Source organism: Taudactylus pleione, unplaced genomic scaffold (genome assembly GCF_031769625.1).
Source record: "Taudactylus pleione unplaced genomic scaffold, aTauple2 ptg000372l, whole genome shotgun sequence".
Classification (NCBI taxonomy): domain Eukaryota; kingdom Metazoa; phylum Chordata; class Amphibia; order Anura; family Myobatrachidae; genus Taudactylus; species Taudactylus pleione.
This window is the reverse complement of record NW_028284773.1, coordinates 17,073,543-17,097,867: the sequence shown is the minus strand read 5'-3', so window position 1 is coordinate 17,097,867 and position 24,325 is coordinate 17,073,543. Positions and strand designations below refer to the sequence as shown.

General features: G+C 43.5%; 1 protein-coding gene across 25 annotated transcripts in view; it reads right to left on the bottom strand.

Moving 5' to 3' along the window:
- Window positions 1–22,562: 22,562 nt before the first annotated feature.
- Window positions 22,563–24,325, bottom strand: part of DLG1 (discs large MAGUK scaffold protein 1) — a 385,534-nt gene continuing 383,771 nt past the window's right edge. For all 25 annotated transcript variants that reach the window (XM_088444821.1, XM_088444828.1, XM_088444822.1 and 22 more), the window contains one exon: window positions 22,563–24,186. In XM_088444821.1, coding sequence (XP_088300947.1) covers window positions 24,080–24,186 — 107 coding nt within the window. In that variant the 3' untranslated portion in view covers window positions 22,563–24,079. The remainder of the gene's footprint in view (window positions 24,187–24,325) is intronic.

Below are 24,325 nucleotides of genomic sequence, written 5' to 3'. Positions count from 1 at the left end.
AAGTGGAGCGTTGACATCCAGGTCTAGACCCAAGTAAGCCGGGGAGACCGAATCTCGTGTAGCAGACATAGAAGTCGATCCCAATGCTGGGGAAGGCATCTGTCCCACTTTGGATAGAGGGGTAGCCGGAAAGCGTATTGGTGTTGGAAGTTTGTGTTTTCTTGTTTTCCTAGACGGCATAGTCAAGGGCACAAGTAGAAGCACCAAGATGAACCAGAGAGTTGTGTCATGACTCGTTGTGGGTGTAACAACTCAAGAAATGGAGGTCACTGCATGGGAGAAGGCATTACCCAGTAAAAGACAGCATACTTTAATTATGCATATCTACATTTCTGGCATAGATATGTAGCAAATAGGAAGTCCTCTTCCACAGAATATGAAAAGCCTAGGAACGCTCACTGGGAGACAGATGTGGGGAGTGTAGATTTTGGTGATGTTACGGTGACTGCTTTCTTGAAAACATGCACTGCAGCTTTGTCTACAACCTGTACAAGTGACTCCCAAATTTTCGTAATCACAATGGAGGCCGGTTCGTGAGATCTGCAGGCAAAGGTAGCCCTCCACTTTTAGGTAGGATGTAGCTTGTAAGTAACTTGGGAGAGGAACTGTGTGCCCCAGCTCACCTTCACTCATGTCTGAGCATTTATCACTGTACCCGGTAGCCTTAGGTCAAGCCCGCATCATCTGCATGTGATGGGCTGTCCGGTGCAGGGGGACCCACAAAGCTCAGCCAAAGGCAGTGTACTAGGCGTCCAGGGCCACGGGAAGGTAGCAACAGGCCTGTACTGAAGCCGCGAGAGTACCGGAAGCGGCCGTGCCCTCCGTCATACACCTACTTTAGTCCACGGCTTCCTGCTCCTGAGTACGCCCCAAGATCGGAATGTCGACTCGGGATGCCAGAACGGAGTCAAACCGGGCGGGAGCGGGGACATCAGTAGCCTCTGTAGAGAGGTTTGAGGTCAGTAGGGCTGCTGGAATGCTCCAATATACCCCTAGATAGCCGGAGCTCTTGGAGATCACGTCCTCCACTAACAGCGGTCAGACCATGCCCCCGATGAACTATTAAGATACGAGGTGATCTTTTCCAAACTCACCAAGTGCCAAATTCTATCAGTAACTAGGCAGAGGCAGAGAGGAGTGTCTAAACGTTTCCAATATAATGCATCGAGGCATCTGGCAGCGTTCAACATTTGAACCACCAACTTACTGGCGATTGTGTCTAAAGTTGCTATTTGCAAACCCAAGAGAAAAAAACTAAGGGTCTTAATTATGGGAGTATTAACTACCTTATTTAATAAATTTGCAATCATGTCCCAGTAACGCGCTATTTTGGGGCAAGTCCACCAGATATGAATAAAAGAACCTAGGGCACCGCAACTTCTCCAGCACCAAGGGGAAACAGAAGGAAACATCTTGTATAATCTAGTAGGGACCAGGTACCACCTGTAATAGATCTTGTAGGCATTCTCCTTCACAAGGGTCGAAATAGATGTCTTTGAGATAGATATCTATCTATCTATCTATCTATCAGACCAAGTCTGCTCATCTGGTGGTAGACCTAGGTCTCTTTCCCACTGCATTTCAAAAGATGGGGGAGGAGACTACCCATACGATAAGAGGGGTGTAGTAGGTATTACTGCCCGACAGCGGCAGCCCGGCAAGGGTGAAAATCCCGATCGTCCCTAAGGTAAGTATCGCTAACCTAATTCCCCCCCTTAACCCTCCCTTAGGGGTGCCTAACCCTAACCTCCCCCCAAGTGCCTAAACCTAACCTCCCCTTCCCCGCCACCTAAACCTAAGTCCCCCGGGGGGCTGGTGCCTAACCCTAACCTCCCCCCGGGGGTGCCTAACCCTAAACCCCCTTCCCCTAGCCTAACCCTAACCTCCCCCCCGGGAGCCCTAAACCTAACTCTCCCCCCCCGTGGCTGTCCGCGCCCGGCATCACTTTGATTGGGATGCCGGGCGTCGGTCTTCCGGCGTCTGGTTAATGACAGGCGTCTAGATTTAGACACCTGTCATTAGTACGACGCCGGGATTAGAACGTCGGGATGTCGCTCTAAATCCCCACCGCCGGCTTCCAAACGACATCCCGATAAGATGAGCAAGTAAGTGATGGATACATTGCCCTTAGTTAGGGGACTGCGATAACACAGATTCAAGTGGTGACAGAGCAAAGTGGTATAGGGCTAACCAGAGAGGATACAAAATGCCTCAATTGAAAGCATATAAAAGGGTTCATTTCAGGGAACTTATATTTAGTTATAATATTCGGTAACAACATACATAAATCATTATCGAAAATATCTATAACAAAGCGGATAGTCCTATTTACCCAGGGGCGAGCACGGACCATGGATTGACCTGGTGGGAAGGCAGGATTGTCCATATAGGGGTAAGGGAAGAGGGAGACGATAGAAGTTTAAAGCGGCGGGTACAGCAATCCCAAATCTGACAAGTAAATTTAAGGACAGGATGTAAACCAATATAAGGAAGTCTGGATTTGGAGGGTAATAGTAGTTGGGAGGCCAGCGAGGTAATCCGTCTCCAATCCGTCTCTAATTGGAGACAGCGAAGAGTGGAGGTGGGGGCAAACAATGAGAGGTGTTGTAGTATAAATGGATGTCCGGGAAACCCTTTCCTCCCTCCATTACACGTCTCCGTAAAGACAAGAATCCCATTCTGAATCAGAGCCGCTCGTAAGCGGCCGCTCGTTCGTTCTGACCGATGTTCGAACATCTGCGCATGCGTTCTCTATATAGCGAATGCCTGCTATTTTGAGTGACAGAAGGAGGCGTATGTGGGTGGTAACAGGGGAAGGTGCTTGAAAACGGGGTGTGGAATTCGAACACAGGCGTGCTTAAAGGTCAAAACGGGCGTTTTAAGGGAGTGCATAATTAATACAGCAGCGTCATTGACCACGTCACTTGTTTTTTTTTTTACTCAGAACTGCTCGCAAAATAGTGGTTGAAAAAAACAGCCACAAGAATAGCGAGCAGTTCATACGCTGTTCGATGTACTCGATTAATCTAATAAATAGCGGACATGACGCATGGTGCGAGCGGCAAGGGGGCGTATTTTTCAAAATTACAACCGCAAGTTTTGCTCGCTCGTTCAGACTTAGAGGCGTGAACAGACCGCAATTAGCGAACGGTTCATTTGAATAGCCACCCCTTGTTTTAGAACGAACGACCGCAAATAGCGAGCGGCTCTGAATGAGGGCCTTTGTTCCTTCTTACAAAGCGGAAAAACCACGTGTGTAATTGACCTAAAGTTGACTCTAAAGGGACTTAGGGCCTGATTCAGAGCCACTCGTAAGCGGCAGCTCGTTCGCTCCGAGCGATGTTTGCCAAACTGCGCATGCGTACGGATCGTTATACGCATGCGCGAACCAGTCAGTGCGGCCGAAATTCATGTGCTCGCAAAATAGCGAATGCCTGATAATTTGAGTGACAGGATGAGGCGTATGTGGGTGGTAATAGGGGAAGGTGCTTGAAAACGGGGAGTGGAGATCCGATCGCAGGCGTGCTTAAAGGTCAAAACAGGCGTTTTATGGGTGTGCATATTTAAAACAGCAGCGTCATTGACCACGTCACTGGGTTTTTTTTTAGCCAGAACTGCTCGCAAAATTGTGGTAGCAAAAACCAACCACAAGAATAGCGAGCAGCTCATACCCTGTTCGATGTACTCGATTAATCTAATAAATAGCGGACATGACGTAGGATGCGAGCGGCCAGGGGGCGTTTTTATCAAATAAACGAGCGCATGTTTTGTTCGCTCGTTCAGACATGGAGGTGGCAACAGACCGCAAGGAGCGTACGGTTCATTTGAATAGCCACCCCCTTTTTCTGAACGAGCGAGCGCTAATTGCGAGCGGCTCTGAATGAGGGCCTTTAACCGGTAAAGTTTGAAACAGGTATAAGAACGTGGAAGTATATTAATTTTAAGGACCACTATACGACCTAACCAAGAAATGATGAATGATTGCCACCTGTGCAAGTCCACTTTGATGGATGATAACAAAGGTATAAAGTTTTCGTTATAGAGAGTGTTATAGTGGTTCGTGGGTCCTCTGTATTTAAGCACAACCAGCACTGGGCTAATCAGAACCAGCCCTGTTTGCCAAAACACAGGGGACAAACGACGTAGGGGTCTCTCGTATTTTGCACAACCAGCAGTGGGCTCTGATCCGGTCCCGGTTCTGGAAATACAGGGGAAAAAAGGAGTAGGGTCCCCCTTGTATTATCCAGAAATAGCACCAGACTTTTTCTAGCGGGTGGCTAATGCCACAAAACCAGTGGAACCCAATCACCAGGTACCCCAGCAGAAACATTAACCCTGACCGCTAGTCAGCCCAGGCTGGGGATCCCTGGGGAACCCCCCCAATAAAGGGCACCCCAGGCCTAGGCTGATAACCTGGGGCTATCCCCAGCACCCCTGGGCGGTGGGTGCCGGGTTGATTTTGTAGTGTAGTGCATTTGAAAGTGTTGAAAAATAAGGGTTATGGTATAACATACCTAAGTTAACTCTTTCTTCGAGGTCCATAGGGTCCACAGGATCTATTTTGGGGGTATGTAGTTGGTGTGATCCATTGCATCTAGCAGCTTACAGCTTTGAAACTGCCAGCATGCATAGGTCCTCCTCCCTATATACCTCACCCCCAGCCACAGGCATTCAGTTTGTAAATAAGCTTAACGGTAAGAGACGGAAAGTGGGGAAGGAAGTACAATGTACACAAGAAACACACAAAAAATTAAGAGGGAATCAGTGATACAAAAAGAAAGAGTGCTCTGTGGACCCTATGGACCTCGAAGTAAAAGCGTTAACTGAGGTGTGTTATACCATAACTCATTTTCTTCTTCAGGGTCCATAGGGTCCACAGGATCTACCTTGTGGATGTCCTAGAGCAGTTCCCTTAAGGGTGGGGATGCTCTTGAGCAGAGAGGAGAATCTGCAGCCCAAAGGAAGCATTCTGGTAGGCAAAAGTATCAAACGCATAGAATTTGATAAAGGTATGGACGGAAGACCAAGTGGCCATCTTGCACAGCTGTTTCAGCCGAGGCACCATGTCTAACCACCCACGATGGTCCCACCGACCGAGTAGAATGTACTGTCACCTTGTTCAGGACAGGGAGATCAGACTGTGTATAGACCTGAGAAATAGTCATACGCAGCCAGCGAGCCAAAGTCTGTTCGTTAGCTGGCCAGCCTAATTTGCGAAAACCATATAACACAAAGAGCGCATCTGATTTCCTGATGGAGCTGGTACGATCCATGTAGATACGAAGGGCTTGAACCACATCCAGGGAAGCTTCACCTATAGACAGGTTTGGAGACTGAAAAGCTGGGACTACAATTTCCTCATTTATATGGAAACTGGATACTACCTTCAGCAGGTAACACACCTTAGTACAAAGGACAGTTCTATTTTGATGAAAAATCAAATATAAAGAGCGACATGACAGTGCTGCCAAGTCAGAAACTCTACAAGCTGAGGAGATAGAGAAAATGGTTGACAGCAAAGACACTTTCTCCTAAGTCCACCTTATCCAAGGGTTCAAAGGGGGGAGCTTGCAGTGCCCTGAGGACCAAGGATAAATCCCATGGTGCTACCGGAGGGACAAATGGAGGTTGCAGTTGGAGAACCCCCTGCATAAATGTTCTTCCATCTGCCAGGGGTGTAATTCTGCACTGTAACGGAACAAAACTGACAAAGCAAAAACCTGAACCCTCAAGGTAGCCAGGCGCAGACCTATGTCTAACCCAACCTGCAGAAAAGCAAGTACACTTGAAACCTTGAAAACCTTAGGGTCATATTTTGTTTGGGAACACCAACGAAAATATGAATGCTAAATCCTGTGAGATGCGGGCTGAACCAGGCTTCCTTGCACTCATCATCGTCTGGATCACAGAAGCAGAGAAACCTTTGGCCTTTAAGATGGCAGCCTCAATAGCCATGCTGTCAAAACCAGTCGCGGTAAATCCAAATATAGGCAGGGACCCTGCACTAGCAAATCTGGTCATAGAGGCAGTGGAAGTGGCCTGTCTATGGATAGACATGTCAGATTGGTGAACCAATATCTCCTGAGCAGGCAGGAGCTATTAGTATTAACCTGCCGCCTTCCTGCTTGAACTTTCTGATGACTCTTGGGAGGAGGGATATTGGAGGAAACAGGTATGCCAACCTGAAGTTCCACCTCACCGCCAGAGCATCCACGAAGGCGTCTGAGGGCCCCTCGTTCTGGAGCCATACCTGGAGACCTTGTGGTTCTAGCATGACGCCATGAGGTCTACGTCTGGTAGCCCCCACTTGTTCACCAGGAGTTGAAAGACGTCCGGATGAAGAGCCCATTCTCTGGTGTGTATATCTTTATGACTTAGGAAGTCCACTTCCCAGTTGCGGAATCCTGGGATGAATATTGCAGAGAATGCTGGAAGACGGCATTCTACCCACAGCAGAATGTTCGCCACTTCCCTCATGGCTGCCGGACTTTGTGTGCCTCCCTGACAGTTGATGTAGGCCACTGTGGATGCATTGTCTGACTAAATCTGGACAGGCCTGCCATGAAGAAGGTCCTGCACCAGACTGAGCGCTCTGTGCACTGCATAAAGCTCCAAGATATTTATCGGGAGGTGACATTCCTGAGTCGTCCACCTTCCCTGAAAGGTGTGATGCCCTGTCACCGCTCCCCATCCTCGTAGACTTGTGTCTGTGGTGAGGAGTACACATTCTGGGACCCATAACGGACGACCCTTGTCTAAATGAGTAGTCTCCAGCCACCAAGCGAGGGAGAGCCGAAGCTCTGGTGAGATGCGGATCATCTGAGACTTTATCCGATGATACTGACCATCCCAATGAGACAGAATCCATAGCTGCAGGGACCTGGAGTGGAACTGGGCATACGCCACCATATGAAATGTGGATACCATGGAGTCCAGCACCTGCATTGCCAGGTGAACTTACACTTGTTTTCAGAGTAGACTGTGCACACGAGACTGTAGTGCCGCAATTTTGTCCTCTGGTAGAAGAATCCTCTGTCCCAGAGAGACCAGCAGTGCCCCAAGTGCACCATCCACTGAGTTGGAGAAAGAGAGAACTTTTTCCAATTTATTATCCAGCCATGCTCTTGTAAGCAGACAATGGTCATCTGAAGATGACATCATAACAACTCCTGCGATTGTGCTAATATCAGGAGGTCGTCCAAATATGGCAGTATCCTGATCCCTTGTCGTCATGGATAAGCCATCATTACTGCCATTATCTTGGTAAACACCCAAGGGGCTGTGGCCAGCCTGAAGGGTAGAGCCTGAAATTGGTAATGTTGCCGATCTACCACCAATCTTAGAATTCTTTGGTGGCATCGTGCAATCGGAACATGTAGATATGCATCCGGTATGTCCAGGGAGACCATAAAATCTCCAGGCTCCATTGCCAGCATAATTTACCGTAGGGTTTCCATACGGGATTGGGCACATGGATGAATTTGTTGAGAGACTTCAGATTCAGGATAGCGCGATGTGACCCATTTGGTTTCTGGATCAAAAACAAAACTGAATAATAAACCATTCCCTGTTGCATCACAGGAACGGGGATTATGACTCCTGACCCCAGGAAGGCCCCAATAGACTCCTGGAAGGCCAAAGACCTGACCGGGTCTAAAGGCAGGGTTATACCAACAAACCTTTTAGGGGATGCCTCCGGAAAATGATGGCGAAACCTTGAGAGACGACCTCTCGAACACAGGCATCTGTTATGGTCTGATGCCAGGCCTGAGAAAACTGCATGAGTCGGCCACCAACCCTGAGACCCCCCAGGGGGAGGCCCGCCCCATCAGGCAGCGGTTTACTGTCCAGTTTGGAAGCAGAACGCTTGGTTGACCAGGATTTCTTGGTCTGCAGTCTCCTGTGGGAAATATCCTGTCTAGAGGAAGACTGTTCCTTTGCCCTACTCTGTGGGTGAAAGGACCGAGCTGACGACTGCCAATACTTAGGGGTAGTTGTAGATGGCAACCCCACAGATTTAGATGTTGCCAGAGAAGACACCATGTCATCTAGCTCTGGTCCAAACAGTACCTTCCCCACAAAAGGCAAGGATTCCAGGGCTTTCTTGGAACCTGTATCTGCCTTCCAGGTTTTTAGCCAAAGGGCTCTTCGAGCTGCAACTAAAGCTTATTTGGAGTAGCCCATGCGTTAGACATGAGATTCGTGAGATGCTCAGACTGAGGAAAATAATCTCTAGCCACCTTCTGTGCCTAAAGACTGGAGCCTTAGCTTTCAGCGGCACCTCCTCTTCCTCTATTCTTCCACTAAGACACAGAACTGTGAGTATCAGAGTGTGATGAGGAGGGTGAGTCAGAAGCCTGAGGCAATGTCTGAAGAGAACCTCTCTTATGGCACTGCTTCCTTACTGCTACTGGTCTATTTGCCTGTACCACCTGCTGAGGGGCTATAGATTGCAGCATACTCTGACTAAAGTGAGCAGAAGAATCAAACCAACAGGGATTCACAGGGGACATGTACATAGAAGGATGCAACTGCTGTGGGTGTTCTATCGTAGGAGGCAACATCGTAGTAGGAGCACGCGACGCTGCAACCTTGTCCACCATATGCGAGAAAACCTGCGACCAAGACGCCGTCCAAGATGGCTCGAGTAGGTGCAGGTGTACCAGATAGAAAAGGTGGCTGTTTACAAAAGGCACTGCACAATCCATCTTGCACAAAATCCTGTTCACACAGGCCTGTCAAACAGGATTTACTTGACTTGAGCACCAGAGGCTCACCCTTCTCACCTTTACCCTCAGACATGACAAATCTGTGATCGGTGTAAGGTGTACAGTATAAATGCAGTGTGACCTACTTCACATATGAAAACCCCCACACACCTTTCAGAGGGATGAGGAGAAACAGTGATATATATAACTGACTGAAAACAAAACAGTATACAGCAGCTAGCATAAAAGTCACATATAATGCATAAATACAACATTGCTATTGCAAATTGACTCTGAATCACAGCAGGGTATTGGTAAGATATAGAGTGCTATATACCAGACCCAGAGTAGAAGTATACAGTAACAAAGACCAGCTTCTGAGACAACCAGCCTGCAGCAGCACGCACAACTGCAAACGTCTCACACATGAGGTGGACAGAAGTAGCAACCCAGAGGCGGGAATCTGTAACCGGAAGTTGCGTCTGGGTCGGAGCTGCCGGTGGAGCACCTATCTTCTCTAAGCTGCGATTTCGATGGCATGGGTATGCTGGCCTCACGGTAGTAGATGCTAAACAGTGAGCTCTAGTGTGTCTACTACCCATCCCCGGCGACAGACGATATGGCCCCGGCCGCCTTAGTGAGTACACGTTAAACGAGGCCTTCACCCGTAGCCACCTCTGGTGCGTCTTCTACACTGGAGGCCTGGGCTGCGTCACGCACGATTCCAGTTATGAGGAATCGCTTACCTGTCATCTCCGTGAATCCAATCGCAGTCCGGATCCCAGTGACGCCACTAGCTAAGCCTCGAAATTCCCAGGGCATATAGCGGGTACTGGCGTTTCAGCAGTCCCGCTGTTAAACAGGTGCGTCTGGATTCTTCCCGCGCACCAAACAAAAAAAAATGAATGTCTGTGGCTGGAGGCAGGATATATAGGGAGGGGAACCTATGCATGCTTGGAGCTTTAAAGCTGTAGCTGTTTGGTGCAATGGATCTCTCCAACTACATACACCCAAGGTAGATTCTGTGGACCATGAAGAAGAAAACTGTAGAAGTCGGGTCCAACCCTGAGACCCCCCAGATGGGAGGCCCGCCCCATCATCTGGCTTGGAAGCAGGACGTCTGGTTGACCAGGATTTCCTGGTCTGTGGTTTCCTGTGGGAATTATCCAGTCTAGAGGAAGACTACCCCTTTGCCCTACTCTGTGGGTGAAAGGACCGAGCTGATGACTGCTGATACTCAGGGGTAGTCGTAGATGGCAGCCTCACAGAGTTAGATGTCGCCAGAGAAGATACTATGTCATCCAGCTCTGGTCCAAACAGTACCTTCCCAACCAAAGGCAAGGACTCCAGGGCCTTCTTGGACCCTGTATCCGCCTTCCAGGTTTTTAGCCAAAGGGTTCTTCAAGCTGCAAACAAAGTTGCTGATACCCTACAAGCCAGATACATGCATCAATGACCGCTTCCCCCATATACATAGTTGTTCTTGCATCTGACTGACATAAGACAGCTGTTCTCTGGTAGCATCAACATGCTATCCTCCAGAGACTTCGTCCATTCTTACATAGCTTTGGCTACCCAAGCTACAGCCATGGCTGGTCTGGTAGTCATTTCACTATGGAAACCCCGCCACTGAGCGCTCATTGGCTGAGAAAGGCGAGCTTTCCACCTCTCAGCCAGTGAGTGGTTCTCACCATTGAAGTCAATGGTGAGAACGCAAAAAAGGTAATTTAAGGTTACTTTCACGGTTCTCATTGGCCATGGGGTGAAGGTGATAGCCCCGGGTAATAAGCCGAGGCCTGGGGTGCCCTGGAGAGGGGGACACCTTTATTGGGGCTGACTAGCGGTCAGGGTTAATGCTTCGGCCGGGGGACCCGGTGATATGGTTCCCCTGGCTGTGGCATTAGCCCCCCTCTAGAAAAAGTCTGGAGCTGGTTCTGGATAATACAGGTGGACCCTAATTTTTCCCCTTGTATTTCCAGAAACAGGATGGTATCAGAGCCCAGTGCTGGTTGCGCAAAATATGGGGCACACCTACGTCATTTTTCCTTCGTATTTTGGCTACCAGGGCTGGTTCTGACAAGCCCAGTGTTGGTTGTGCTTAAATACAGGGGACCCCTACATCATTTGTCCCCTGTATTTAAGCACAAAAAGCACTGGGTCACGATAAGACGGGGATGGTTGCTCTTTGGGCACTCCATTTTTTTTTTATCTTAACCACAGCAGCACAGACGGGTTTGTCTGTGCTGCTGTGTATTTCAATGACAGAGATGCGTGTAGTACGGATCTCCCTGGTCTGTGTGTGCATCTTTGCCATTGAAATATACAGCAGCACAGACGGGACACAGATGCAAATAGCACGGATCTCCCAGATCCGTGCCTGCATCTGTGTCATATCGCACTCAATCTAATAAATATGCAAATCATTATATCGTGCACGATAGATTGAGTGAACATCATGCAGCAAAAGCTGCACATCGTTCACTTCAGTTGCCGGAGAGAGTTCAAGGGAGATTGCAAATTACATTGGATTGTTTGCAAATCGCACCGTATAGGCACCTTAACACTTAACAGTCAGACACCTTACCAATGAAGTCATTTGCTTCTGCATTACAAACCTTTGAATTCTAACTATATAAGGGCGCAAATTTATAGTTTGTAGGGGGGCGCCGAACACCCTAGCACCAGCCCTGATCCTTTGGCAATGCCACATTGAAAGTAACAGGGCTAATATTTGACCATGGAGATAGCATGACTAATTCTTTGCACCCCATAGCAATGGCTGAAATTAATATACACACTAGTTAGGGTGTATTTTTGGCCATGTAGTATATCTAGTATTAAAGTAGAGAAAGAGATAATGGAAAGAAAAAGCAGATTGTCCGGGAAAGTAATGACATGAGTCTTAATCATAAGCCATGGGATTATGGCCCTCATTCAGAGCCGTACGCTCTGAGCAGAGCGCACGCTCTGAATGAGGGCCGGGCTCCATTTTCATGGAGCGTCCTCCTGGACGCTCGTATAGCTGTGGTTCACCACCCACAGGCTATACGAGCGTGCATTATGATGGCCGCGATGGTCGAGACCATCGCGACCATCGAATTTGCGAGCCGGAGCCTGCGGTTGAGGTTTTCAACCGCAAGCTCCGGAGTGATTTTGGCTCTATCAGAGCCAAAATCACTCCCACTGACATCACTAGTGATGTCAGTGGGCCGGCTTCTGACGGGAGGCGTTCCCGTGGGAACGCCCCCGTCAGGGAGGCACGCCCCCGGCACGCCCACCAAAGGGGGCGTGCTGTCAATCAACATTGACAGCACGCCCCCTTTGATCGGACACAACGAGCGAAGGACTTTCCTTCGCTCGTCGCGTCTGGCGCATGCGCACGACGGAGCTCCCTCCGTCGTGCGCATAACATCGACCCACTTGCGAGCGAACAGCCGCTCGCGAGTGGGTCTGAATCAGGCCCTATGTGTGAAATAGTTATCAAAAAGTATATACAGTATATGACACAAAAGGAGCAATATTTACCACATACCTGTCAACATTTTCCAAGGACCACCAACATTGTTGGCAACTAAAGACAGTTGCAACCTGTCAAACAGCAATCACAGCTCATCCTTTGTATAGTTGCCAAGCTTAACATTGAGCCTACAAGAGTAATACATAAGCACCAGCTACCTCTCTGACAACTCCCTCCTTGATCCTCTCCAATTTGGCTACTGCCCCCTCCCTTCCCCCTCCACTGAAACGACCTTGACCGAAGTCACCAACGATATTGTCCTGGCCATATTCAGTGTCTAATTCTCCCTATTTTCCTCCTGTACTTCTCTGTGGTCTTTGACCCCATGGATCACCCTCTCCTGCTGCACACTCTTCAGACCATTGGTCTTTCTGACCTCATCCTTTCATGGTTCACCTCCTACCTCACCAACCGCTCCTTCTGTTTCAACCTCTGAATCCTACTCCCCTCATCCATCTCTCCTGTAGGAGTCCCACAGCATTGTGTCCTTAGCCCTCTGCTCTTTTATCTCTACACCTCCTCCCTGGGTTAACTCATCAGTTTCTTCAGCCTCCAGTATCACCTCTATGCCAACACCCAACTCTAGCTTTCATATCCTGATCTTTCCACTTCCCTCTTCTCTCAGGTGCTCAATTGCCTCGTTACCATTTACTCCTGGATATCCTTACAGTTTCTCAAACTGTTTTTCTTTGCATTATAGCAACATTGTGAATATGTAACTAATAGTGGTAGTAGGAATGCAATATTAATTTAGGTGACCATTACAGTAAATAACACTCACATTTCCACTTATGTGACTCATCAATCACCCAGGAGGCTGTCTTAAAATATATTTTGCCATTTCCAGCATGATACTTTACTTGTACACAACGGGAACAATATATATATATATATATATATATATATATATATATATATATATATACATACATACACACACACAGGGAAATAAGTATTGAACACATCACAATTTTTCTCAATAAATATATTTGTAATAGGGCTATTGTAATGACATTTTCACAAAATGTCAGCAACAACCACGCAATCCACTCATGCAAAGAAATCAAACCATAGATGTTCACAAATTAAGTTGTGTGTAACAATGTGAAATGACACAGGGGAAAAGTATTGAACACGCTTACTGAAATTTATTAATACTTCGTACAAAATCCTTTGTTGGTAATGACAGCTTCAAGATGCCTCCTGTTGTTTTGAAAAACTAGTCACATGCATGGCTCAGGTGTGATTTTGGCTTTTCTTCAACACAGTCTCCAAATCTTGAAGGTTTCGTGGGCCTCTTCTATGAACTCTGTTATTTCCATAGATATTCAATTGGATTCAAGTCAAGTGATTGGCTGGGCCATTCTAGCAGCTTTATTTTTTTTTCTTTGAAACCAATTAAGAGTGTCTTGGCTATGTGTTTGGGATCATTGTCTTGCTGAAATGTCCACCCTCGTTTCATCTTCAGCATCCTGATAGAGTGCAGCAGATTTTTATCAAGAATGTCTCAGTACATTTTTCCATTCATCCTGCCTTCTATTATATGAAGTATGCCAGTACTGTATGATGAAAAGCAGCCCCACACCATGATGTTCCCTACTCCAAGCTTCACTGTTGGTATGGTGTTTTTGGGGTGATGTGTAGTGCCATTTCTCCTTCAAACATGGTGTATATTATGGCATTCAAAGAGTTCAATTTTGATCTCATCTGACCAGACTATTTTCTCCCAGTATTGTACAGGTCTGTCCAAATGTTATGCAGCAAACTTTAAACGAGCTTAAACATGCTTTTTCTTGGTGAGCGTGCATACAGGCCATGGTGATTATTACTTATTGTTGTTTTTTTTTAAACAATTGTATCTGCTAATTCCAGGTCTTTCTGAAGCTCTCCACAAGTGGTCCTTGGCTCTTTGACAACTCTTCTGATAATTCTTTTCACTCATCTTTTAAAAATCTTGCGAGGAGCTCCTGATCGTGGCCGGTTTATGGTGAAATGATGTTCTTTCCACTTTCGGATTATGTCCCCAACAGTGCTCATTCAGAAGTTTAGAAATCCTTCTGTAACCAATGCCATCAGTATGTTTTGCAACAATAAGGTTGCGAAGGTCTTGAGAGCGCTCTTTGCTTTTACCCATCATGAGAGGTTTCTTTTTTGACACCTTGGTAATGAAACACCTTTTAATAGGCCGTCAGTTGCGACTGAACCGCTTATATTAATTTGCACTGACAAGGGGCAGGATTGCTTTCTTTTTGCACTCTCTTCATGTGTTCAAAACTTTTTCCCTGTGTCATTTCACATTATTACACATAACTTCATTTATGGACGTCTATGGTTTGATTTCTTTGCATGTGTGGATTGCATGGGTTGTTGCTGACATTTGGTGAAAATTTCATTACAAAAAAATTTACAGAGAAAAATGTGAATGTGTTCAATACTTATTTTACCCGCTGTGTGTGTGTATATATATATATATATAGCATAATAGAACCAAGACGAGAGAGAGAGAGAGAGAGAGACAGACACTCCGGTCTTGGTAAAAATCCCCTTAAAAAGTGGGAGGCACATATAGAAACCGTTGTAATTCCTACACCGTTCACCTGATTTGGATGTAATTACCCTCAAATTAAATCTGAAAGTCTGCAGTTAAAGCACATCTTGTTTGTTTCATTTCAAAGCCATTGTGGTGGTGAATAGAGACCAAAATCTGAAAATTCTGTCAATGTCCCAATATTTATGGACCTGACTGTATGTATTTAATTTATTACTTTCCCTCTTGATGGTCACATCTAAAAAGTGTATCTGTTCAAGACTCAAGTTAAACGTAAATTTAATGGGACATTGCTTGCTGTTAATGTCCTCCATCAGAGTTTGGAATTCATTACAATTCCCTTGCCAAAACAAGATAACATCATCGATAAATCGACTATAAAATATGATCTTATCCCTCACTTCCCTATTGAAAAATAATTATTTTTCTATGGCAAACATGTAACTGTTTGCATACGCCGGTGCGACATGGGAGCCCATGGCGCATCCCGTACGTTGTAGGAAAAATTTCCCATTAAAGTAAAAGTAATTTTTATATAGTACCTCTTCTAACAAAGACATCAAAAAAGATAGATTGGGGCCTTTATATAAGCTGTTATTATTGAGAAGATCAAATGCAGCCTTCATACCCTCTCTGTGTGGTATGTTTGTATATAAACTAGTTATATCCAGCGTACACATCCACACATTCGGGGGCAGTTCCCCAATTCCTCCAATTTATTTAACAGCATTGTTGTGTCTTTTAGGTAGGTAGGTTCAGCCTGTACACATGGTTGGATGTAGTAATTTATATATTCGGAAACAGGACTGAGCAAAGAGCCCCTGGCTGATATTATCGGGCGCCCTGGAGGTCTAGTCAGGTCTTTGTGAAGTTTAGGTACACTGTATAGTAATGGAGCTCTAGGGTATTCTGTTTTCAAAAATTCACACGTATCCGTATCAATAATCCGGTTCATCACTGCTGAATCGAGAATAGTGTCCAGATCTTCCTTAAATTTCGCAGTCGGGTTAAAGTCCAGTTTAGTATATACTTTTTCATCCGAGAGTTGTCTTTCAAGCTCTTCTATATAATCTCCAACATCTTGGATTACAATTCCACCCCTCTTGTCAGCGGGGCGGAATACTACATCATTATATGAACTAAGATCTTTGACCGCTTTGCGTTCATCTCGTGTCAAGTTATACCTAATCCTTGGTACTTTCTTTATACTTTCAAGTACTTGTAAATCTAACGCCTTCATAAAGCTCTGTATAGATACATTATGTGAGACTGGATCAAATTGTGACTTCTTTTTGAATTTTCTGTACGATGTGTCAGTCACCATCGTTGTGTCTTTACCAAAAAACTCACGTAATTTTAATTGACGATATAATAAATGTTGTTCAATCTTCCATTCAAAGTCATTAAAAGGTACAGTGGGAATAAAACTCAATCCTTTATTAAGCACTCTCATTTCTGTGTTGGAAAAAGTTTTAGATGACAAATTAAATACAGTGCTTATTTCTTGCGCCCCCTGCCTTTGCCTCTGGGTGGCACCACGACGGCATTGGCCACCTCTACGGGTTTTCCTCCATTTCGGCCGTGCCTTGCACGGGTATTCACCCCTAAAGGGGGTCTGCCAGACGTATGTGCACCCTGTGTAGAGTGACTATCCTCACCTGATGAGGAACAAATGTCACTTGTTGTCGATTGTTCTGGTTTCCAATGGCGTCTGCGGGGGCCAGTGAATCATTGTCTGCCTATTTGTGGATTACTACCATCAAGCCATCTGTATACTCGATGTTCACTATAGTCTTTGTTGACTTTTTCAAGTTTCTGTTTCTTAAAATTGACAAGATTTTTTGTATAGATGGCTAGCTGTTGAGTCAGTTTGTCCATCCAAGGGTTAGAGGTGTCATTAGTAAGAGCACTCAAGTATAGTTCTTCATACTCCTTGATCTTTAGTTTACATAGGGCTAATTCACGTGCTGATTCTTCTATTACCAGTGTCATTAGATCGAAAGCGCACTTATTCAGCACGGCAACCCAACGTCGGCAGAAATCGTTGTTAAATCTGCCTATTGTAGGCACATTTTTAACTCTAAACCCTCTAGGGATCTTCTTTTCCCTATGATACTCTGATAGGGTGATACCATGGATATTTCCTCAGATGTAATAACTCCTATGGTATCTTCAAGTCTCTCCTTGAACCACACTGCCTCAGTCTCACTATCTGAGAAGGATAATACTTCTCCTATGGGGAAGTGAGCTCTATTGTAACCCCCTGTATCAGTATCGGTGTTATTCAGTGACATTTTGATAGCAATTACTACAATGCGTATAAAATTTAATACTCAATATGCAAACAAGCGTTTGTATTTCCTGTATGTTCAATTCAATTGGTACTAGTTCATTCAATCTGATGGTAGAATGTCACACGTGTGAATTTTTGAAAACAAAATACCCTAGAGCTCCATTACTATACAGTGTACCTAAAATTCACAAAGACCTGACTAGACCTCCAGGGCGCCCGATAATATCGGCCAGGGGCTCTTTGCTCAGTCCTGTTTCCGAATATGTAGATTACTACATCCAACCATGTGTACAGGCTGAACCTACCTACCTAAAAGACACAACAATGCTGTTAAATTAATTGGAGGAATTGGGGGAACTGCCCCCGAATGTGTGGATGTGTACGCTGGATATAACTAGTTTATATACAAACATACCACACAGAGAGGGTATGAAGGCTACATTTGATCTTCTCAATAATAACAGCTTATATAAAGGCCCCAATCTATCTTTTTTGATGTCTTTGTTAGAAGAGGTACTATATAAAAATTACTTTTACTTTAATGGGAAATTTTTCCTACAACGTACGGGATGCGCCATGGGCTCCCATGTCGCACCGGCGTATGCAAACAGTTACATGTTTGCCATAGAAAAATAATTCTTTTTTAATAGGGAAGTGAAGGATAAGATCATATTTTAGTCGATTTATCGATGATGTTATCTTGTTTTGGCAAGGGAATTATAATGAATTCCAAACTCTGATGGAGGACATTAACAGCAAGCAATGTCCCATTAAATTTACGTTTAACTTTAGTCTTGAACAGATACACTTTTTAGATGTGACCATCAAGAGGGAAGGTAATAAATTAAATACATATATATTTTCTAAACCCACAGATCGCAATACGTTGCTGACAGCATCCAGCTTTCACCCTATTGCTACTAAAACCAGCTTGCCTTTCTCACAACTAGTGAGGGTCAAAAGAATAACAAGCGACAGAGACCAATTAGAGCATGACAAACAAAATGTGTGATAGATTCAAAGACAGGGGATATGCACCGAGAACCCTGCAACAAGCCAAGAATAGGGTTGACAAACTTACTAGAGGCGATCTATTAAAGAAAAGTATTGAAAATAATGATGAGAATTTGAGTAAAATTAATTGGCCACGTAGATATAATGTGGCCAATAATATTATAAATAATACCACCCGTTCCCTGTGGCCCATTGTGCAAGAATGACAAGGACCTCAAAGGCCTTAAACACACAATGATACGCCCGTGCTTAAAAAGGAATAGGAATCTTAGGGACTTAATAGTCAAATTTGACATCACAGAGTTGAAGAGTAAATTGCCTAACATACAAAAGAAAAGCGGAGGTTGTTATAAATGTATGGGCTGTTTGACATGTGGCCATATGATTACGGGCACATTTTTCACACATCCCCATACAGGACGCAAATTTCCAATAAAATATCCACTCACCGTTTCAAGCTCATTTGTTATATAACTGATTAAATGCCCATGCGGTCTGTGCTATGTGGGTAAGACCATCCGTACTTTTAAAGAACGGATGGCACTACACAGGTCAGCCATTAGAATGGCAATCAATGTAAAAATGTCGGAACAACCAGTGGCCAGACACTTTTGTGAAAAAAAGCATAACATGGCTAATTTAAGACATATGGTCATAGACCACATACCTGAGAACCCCAGGGGTGGTGATCGACATAAAGCCTTGTTAAGACTGGAAACTAAATGGATATATTTATTAGATACCATCAAACTCAAGGGTCTTAACGAACATCTGGCCTTTTCAGCATTCATTTGAGGTAGATATGATTATATATTCCCTTTGAGTGTAGTCCCAGTATGTTGATGATTAATAATAGGAAAATAGTAGGAGTCTATTTCTAAGATTAACTCTTAAGTAACACATAATATGTCACTCTGGATCAGCTAGTTCCATTTATTTAGTACAGTGAGGAAATTGTTGTCTGTAATGTTTGTTTTGACATATGCATTAGTAGTAATTATCACCTAAAGTGGTTATCGATTCAAGTATAAAGTATTTATATATCCAATCAGGAATCAGCTGTAGTTTTTAGCGGGTACTTATTTGCTTATTATCCACTGTTTAAATAAATAGATATCTCACATGAAATGTGATTTCTGTACATGGACCGAGCGTGCACGGTTCCCTAGGCAACGCGACGGCTGCGGTGACGTCATTGGTGATTGCCGATGTCTGAGCAGAAGCCGGAAGCTGCGCTGAACGGGGTCGGACACGCGCTCTCCAGGGGGGAATACAGGTGTATATGAGGTGAGATGTATGTGTTTGTATTTGTCCTGATGACGAGTTTTATAATAAACTCGAAACATTGACATGTGACTTAGTTGCCTTTGTGGATTTTTACCAAGACCGGAGAGTGACACCAACATTTGTTCTATCTACTACTTAGTGTACACCACGGCAAGCTAACCTGGATAAGGAGTGCCTACACTTTGGAAATTGTGTGTGTATATTAATATATATATATATTTTTTTTTTGTAAAACAAATCACCATATCCAAAGACTATTTCTTGTACTTCTTGTTCCAAAACAGAGCTGTAATATTAGATATTTTAGAAACATATTTTGTCTATGTCTAAGGATCCCTGTGGTCTGGAACATATTTTAACTTCGTAAATAATTAGTTAAAATCTAACTTGTAATATTGTATAAGTGTGCCCCAGCACAGGAGTCTATCTTTTCCTTGTACTCACAACTGTATCACTGCTTTGACTCCTTAGAGCACCACCAACTGTGGTTATTGCTAACCTAAGGGCCCATTATACCTGTATATGTTGGTTTTCTTGACTGATTTAATTAACATTATAGATTCAGTGCAGAATCTTCCTTCTCTCTTCTGCAAATTTCTTAAACTCATCATGACCAAACTGAACTCATGATCTTCCCTCCATTAAGAGACTCCTACCCTCCCAATATCTCTATCAATGTCAACAACACCACTCTCTCTTCTGTTCCCTAACTCCACTGTCATTCTTGACCTCTATTCTCCCCTTCACCCCCCACATTCAATCTATTGCCTGTCAGCTCTGCAACAACATCACTCGTATCAGACTCTTCCTCTCCCAAAACTATTGTCCACTCACTGCTCATTTCTCATCTCGAGTACTGCAGCCTTCTCCTAACAGGTCTCCCCCACACCCAACTCGCTCCTCTTCGATCCACACTTAATACTTAATGCTGCAGCTAGACTTAATTTCCTCTCTCGCCGCTCCACAACTACCAACCGCTCTGCCAAGCCTTAACTGCGTACACACCTGTAAATATATCTGTTCAAACTGTCTGGTGGGATGGAAAATCTGGTCTGTTTTCCAGTGTTTGGAAACAAATTTCTATTAATATTTGCTCCCACACATTACCAGATTTTCTTCTCACCAGATATATCTATAGGTGTGTATGCAGCCTTTTCAACCTACAGAATCCTCTTCAAACTTCTCACTATCACATTCAATGCCCTCTCCAACCTCTTCTCCTTACATACTCTCTTCCTGCTTCTACGATTGGCCAATGAGAACCACCATTTCTTCCCACTGGTAATTACATCTCACTCCGGAATCCAAGATTTCACACACGCTTTCCCTGACCACTGGAATGATTTCCCTTGCTCTATCAGACTATCCCATACCCTGTATAGTTTCAAATGGTCATTGAAACCCCACCTGTTTATAAAAGCATACCGGTCCTCCAGAGGTATTGCTTTGTCTTGCAAAAGGGTAGACTGAGTGGCCAAATAATTTTGTCCACTGGGTTAGTACTTTGTTGGGCCACCTTTTGCCCTTAATATGCTTTGAAGTCTTCTAGGCATGGATTTTACTGTCGGTATGTTTTGTGGTGAATATTATCCCAAATGCAATGAACTGTAGCTCCATAATGTTGCCTCCAATAGCCTGAAAAGTTGTGAAGATGCAAGAAGGATCCATGCTTTCGTGCAGTTCCTCCATATCCTCACTCTACAATCTGCATGGTGTAATTGAAAACATGACTTGTCAGAACACGTGACTAGTTTCTAATCATTTACTGTCCAATTCCTGTGCAAACTGGAGGCATTTCACTATGTTTGCAGCAGATAGAAATGGTGTACGGACAGGCCTTTTGCTTCGGTAGCCCATATGATGTAATGTGCTGTGTACGGTTTGTTGAGAAGCCATTTAAATTGGTCCCTGATTCAGATTATCAGTAATTTAATACACTGTTGCCCATCTGTGTGACTGAACAAGTCTGCTCATTCTGTGGTTCGCTCGAGCATTCAGTAGCCATTTGGAACTACAGGCCTTGCTCTCAGACCCAGTTGCCTTTTGGTCCACTCTGTGCACACTTTAACAACTGCTGTCTTTGAAAAATTTACCAGTGCAGCTGTTTTGCCAATGCTCGCACCGCTGCTGGGAGTGCCAACAAATATTACATATGCAAAGTCCGTCAGATTACGTAGTTAATCCATTAATTACTCGTATCACTCACAAAATAGTCTCTGCATACCTTTAACTTTCTGTCCTTATAGAGAATCAGATATCCTACGTCAGCATTATCTGTGGAATAGCTATAAAAATGACTATAACGAATTGTCTGGTGGTCACAGCAATTTGGCCACTCAGTGTACTGTATAAGGCCCATATCTGAAGCATGAATGGGGCAAAACTACAGTAAATATTTAACAAGATCAGGCCCCTTTCTTCAACCCTAGCCAAAGGCAGAAATATGAGAGACGTCACTAAAACGCTGAAAGAACATAAATATGAAGGAGGCCTTCTCCGTCAATATACAAGTCCATGCAGAAGACAAAGTAATGGTGACTAAAACCCATAACAACCCTTCAATACTACATAGTTTAAGCCACTCTTGCCAAAACTCCAAAAGTGAGGACCTCTACCGGAAAAAAAAAAAAAAGAAGAGCACCAAAAAGTGTATTGCTCAGATTCTTCAACCATCAAGTCCTTCAGCTGCATATAACTATACCGTAAACCACCCCATTCCGGGTCTTATATAGTGCTTTGCCCAAGGCTGAGACCCTTTTAATGTTTAGAAAAAGATCTTTGATTCTGTCACACTGTAGATGCTCCATGATACCTAACAACCTACTGTATGATTAGGCATGATCAAAGGACATCACTTTTACTAACAACCTAGCTCTAGGGCCCTATGTTGACATAACTTGGGGCTAGATTACAATTATATAACAGCAACTCAGTGATTATGATCTTCCAACTCTCATAATTAATATACAGTAGGCTACGAGTAATTCCCCAGGCTGTCCAATAAAAATGGTTAAAGTCCAGTTTGATTCTGTATCTATTAAATGAAATAGAAAACTTAAAGCAACTACTAATTACCTTTGTAATCAATAGTTTAATTCTAGAAATCAAAGTTAGTAAAATACTAATTTTTAATTAAGGTACCCCTGAAAAAAAAATATTAAAGTTGGTAGAAAATTATGACATTTCACACATGTACATTGTTCGATAAAATTTTATTAGCTGTTCTCCTCTTTCTGACAAATGGAATGAATAATGTTGCTTGTTATCACAAACTAATGTTCCTTTATAGACATTTAATGAGGCTGTCAGAAGCATATATAATTTTTTTGTATAAACAATTCCAAAAAACAAGCAATGAATTAGTACCAAACAATGTAAATCTTCAAGTCCATAATTTTCATTGAAACTTTCTTATTTTAACATTAGAACCAGGAGTGAATGTAAATACGGGTATCATGGACATGGTACATGCAACTGAAGTGAAAATGCACATAAAAAACTCAGGACCATTATAGTTAAAATATCACACAGGTAAAGCATGCACATTACATTAAAATAGCACACCAGGGACTCTTCAGAAGAGAGGAGAACACGCCTAGGCTTAGTTAAGCAGCTAACCTTCCCTAACTCTGTATCAATTAACACAGCCACCAATGTTTTATTTAAAATTCATGTGTAAGGAAGATACAATACAGTTTACTTCTTCCAAAAGAAAAAAAGAATTGTAGGTGATAAAGAGAAAAATATAGATTTTTTTATATTTATATATGCGCGTGTGCAAGAAAAGTACTCCCATAGTTAGAGTTTAAAGAAAATTTAATATATATTTTATTATAACAAAATAGGCAGTTACTGTGGGTAAAATATTAAAATCTATCTTCTTAAGAATAAACATTAAGTCTATGAATCCAATTCTACAAGTGAGATGATGACCTCACTTGTTTTCCTGTAGTGTCTATATACATGACTGGACCTTCAAAAGGCTATGTTAATTACCTGAAGTTTTGCTCTCATTTTAAAAAGGTGATCCACGTCAAAAACATTTTAAATTGTGTTACCTGTACATATTTAATCAAGTTAAAATGTAACCATTAATGCTGGAATAAAAACCAAAGAAACGCTAAAATGTATTTAGAACAATGTCATTCAATGGTTTAGGTTAACGCTTCCGCTGCTGGACATTTTTTTAAAGCAGAATGCAGAAACCAGAATGTCACTCACTGAAACTGTAGCCAGGCAATGGATTTTAATAAAAAATCTACTTATGTAGAGAGCCATCAAGTCAAAACAGTATAGAGAATGAAATGCATAGGCCAAACCATGCTATTAAAAGATAACTGTGCAAAGATGCTCACAATATTGTAAGTTAAGACCACTTATTTTCATTTATTTTTGTGAAAACTGTCTATAAAGCTTTTTTTTTTTCTTAAAATGTGTGTCATTTTCCCTTAAACATTAAGGAATTTTTGCCACTTATTTTAACCTTTAATAACTGGTCCGGCCGTTCCAAAATAAAAAAAAAGGAACAAAAACAAAAGAAAAAATGGTAACAAAACATTTGACATTATTAAAATGATTTAGATAAAATATGAAGGAACGGCAGCAAATAAGTGGCTAGGACAGTCCCATAAATTGAGCCTGTTCATATGGGGAAAAGTAAAGGAAATCATCAATAGGCAGTGATGGAGGCTCTAAACTGAGCACACTTTATCTCATAACTTCTCTTTTGCAGGAACCCAGATATAGGTGCTGGACTGTTCTTCTATGATTTGTTTCACTTGATTGTAGATTTCCTCCAGTGTGTCTCCCTGCACAATAGCTGCAAAAAAGAAAAGAAACAAGAACTGTTCGCGATTCAGGCTACTGTGGTAAGGAGACCCATCACATTTCTAGCAAGTTCCTAAAAGCTTAAGTTTTCAGTGTTGCTACAATATGTCTTTTATAAGAACATGGCATAC